Source organism: Electrophorus electricus, chromosome 13 (genome assembly GCF_013358815.1).
Source record: "Electrophorus electricus isolate fEleEle1 chromosome 13, fEleEle1.pri, whole genome shotgun sequence".
In the NCBI taxonomy this organism is placed as follows: Eukaryota; Metazoa; Chordata; class Actinopteri; order Gymnotiformes; family Gymnotidae; genus Electrophorus; species Electrophorus electricus.
The window spans coordinates 22,373,798-22,375,497 of NC_049547.1; the positions used below are offsets into that span (position 1 = coordinate 22,373,798).

At 47.6% G+C, this 1,700-nt stretch overlaps 1 protein-coding gene across 2 annotated transcripts in view; it reads left to right on the forward strand.

The window, feature by feature from the left end:
- The first annotated feature begins 394 nt into the window (after nucleotides 1–394).
- Nucleotides 395–1,700, forward strand: part of actn2b (actinin, alpha 2b) — a 27,492-nt gene continuing 26,186 nt past the window's right edge. Inside the window, exon 1 of one of the 2 annotated variants that reach the window (XM_035532875.1) lies at nucleotides 395–779. In XM_035532875.1, coding sequence (XP_035388768.1) covers nucleotides 654–779 — 126 coding nt within the window. In that variant the 5' untranslated portion in view covers nucleotides 395–653. The remainder of the gene's footprint in view (nucleotides 780–1,700) is intronic. The other variant, XM_035532874.1, reaches the window with a different exon arrangement.

Here is a 1,700-nt window from a genome sequence, read left to right on the forward strand (position 1 = left end):
GAAAAAATAAATAAATAAAAAATTTCATATATATATATATATATATATATATAGAGAGAGAGAGAGAGAGAGATTCAAAACTGTAGTAAGTGCACAGATTTTCCTGAGAAACAGCACCTGGAATATATATGTGTGTGTGTGTGTGTGTGTGTGTGTGTGTGTGTGTGTGTGTGTGTGTGTGTGTGTGTATGTATGTGTGTGCCTGTCTCTCTCTATCTCTCTCTCTCTCTGTGTACAAATGCCTAATGTATTAAATAAATAAATAGATAAAGAATATCACAACGAAAAAGGCGTTTTAGGCTGCGTGTGTGCGAGACAAAGAGAGGGGTGGGCAGAGAGACAGCGACAGACAGACGCAGTGAAGGGGTCTGAGTCCCCCCGTGCCAGGGCGGAGGGGAAAGGATCATGTGACCTGTTAGTACTAATTGGTACCGGCGCTTTCTACCGCGCGGTTACGGCACGCAGACAGCGGACAGAACGTTGGAAACGACGGCAAGAGTATAAGAAAGCAAAAGAGAACGAATGACCAAGGATCGTTAACGGGACACCGAACGTCAGATAACGTCGACCGATCCGCGGACTGAACTCTGTTGGAGTTAAAACCTCAGAGGTCACCAAGGCCACTCGCGCACGGGACTACGACGGAAGGAAAGATGACTCAGATCGATATTATGGTGCCGTATGACAACGGATACTATCAGGATGAGTACATGACGCAAGAGGAGGAGTGGGACCGGGACCTTCTGCTGGACCCAGCCTGGGAGAAGCAGCAGCGCAAGGTAGGACGCGCGACACCACACAGAACTACTGCAGCTAACACGCAGTAAAACTGCAGTTTCGTGATCGCGCACTTTCACCTACGGTGGACTGTCATGAGGTTCGTTTAGCCCCGTTGGTTAGAGGTCTGGCTCGGCTCACGCACGGATGCGGCGGGTACCGGCTAACAATAGCGCGACAGCTCCGCTCCTGGTCACCGCGGGCGCGCCGCTGATACGCCTGGTATGCGGGCTGTCAACAGATGCTGCTGACACATGATGACGTGCTTGGGATTAGAGTGGATGCTGGCGCTATTTTAAGCGCAGGACTACAGCAGGACTATACTGAGTTAATCCCGTGTCCTTGCTGAGGAATTCCTTTGTTTGTAAAAACGGCGCAGCGATTGCGCGTAGCCGCCGCTTCATGAACGTTACCAGCGCACATCAGAGATTACTGAAAAAAACTGGCAGGTTTTTTTGATCAGCTCGAGTTTAATGTTTGAAAGTGTAATATAGTGATAAAAACACCAGCAACTAGGGGAAATATGTATTAGAACGTCTGTCCTCATGGGATTTGGTGGCAATTTGTATCTGAAAGTTTTCCAGTCATTCAGTACACGACAACCTTCCTAAAGTCACTCTCTGACTGTTTCTCTTTCTTACACACACACACACTACAGCTTCTTAGAGCAGTTTACACACCTGAATTGTAACCATGTTCTTGTGCTACTGGGAACCACCATTACTACATCAGTAATGTAGTTCTGTGAAAATGAAATTAATCCTCTGGTATCATTACGGCACAGTCCAGCTGTTCTGCTTAATGTGGAACACACAAGCTGGGCCGACCCAGCCAAAAACCCCAGGGCTCGGAGTTCACAGGTCACCTTGAACTGCAACAGGTGGAGAACAAGCAGGTAACATCAGTAACAAGTGTCAGAATTA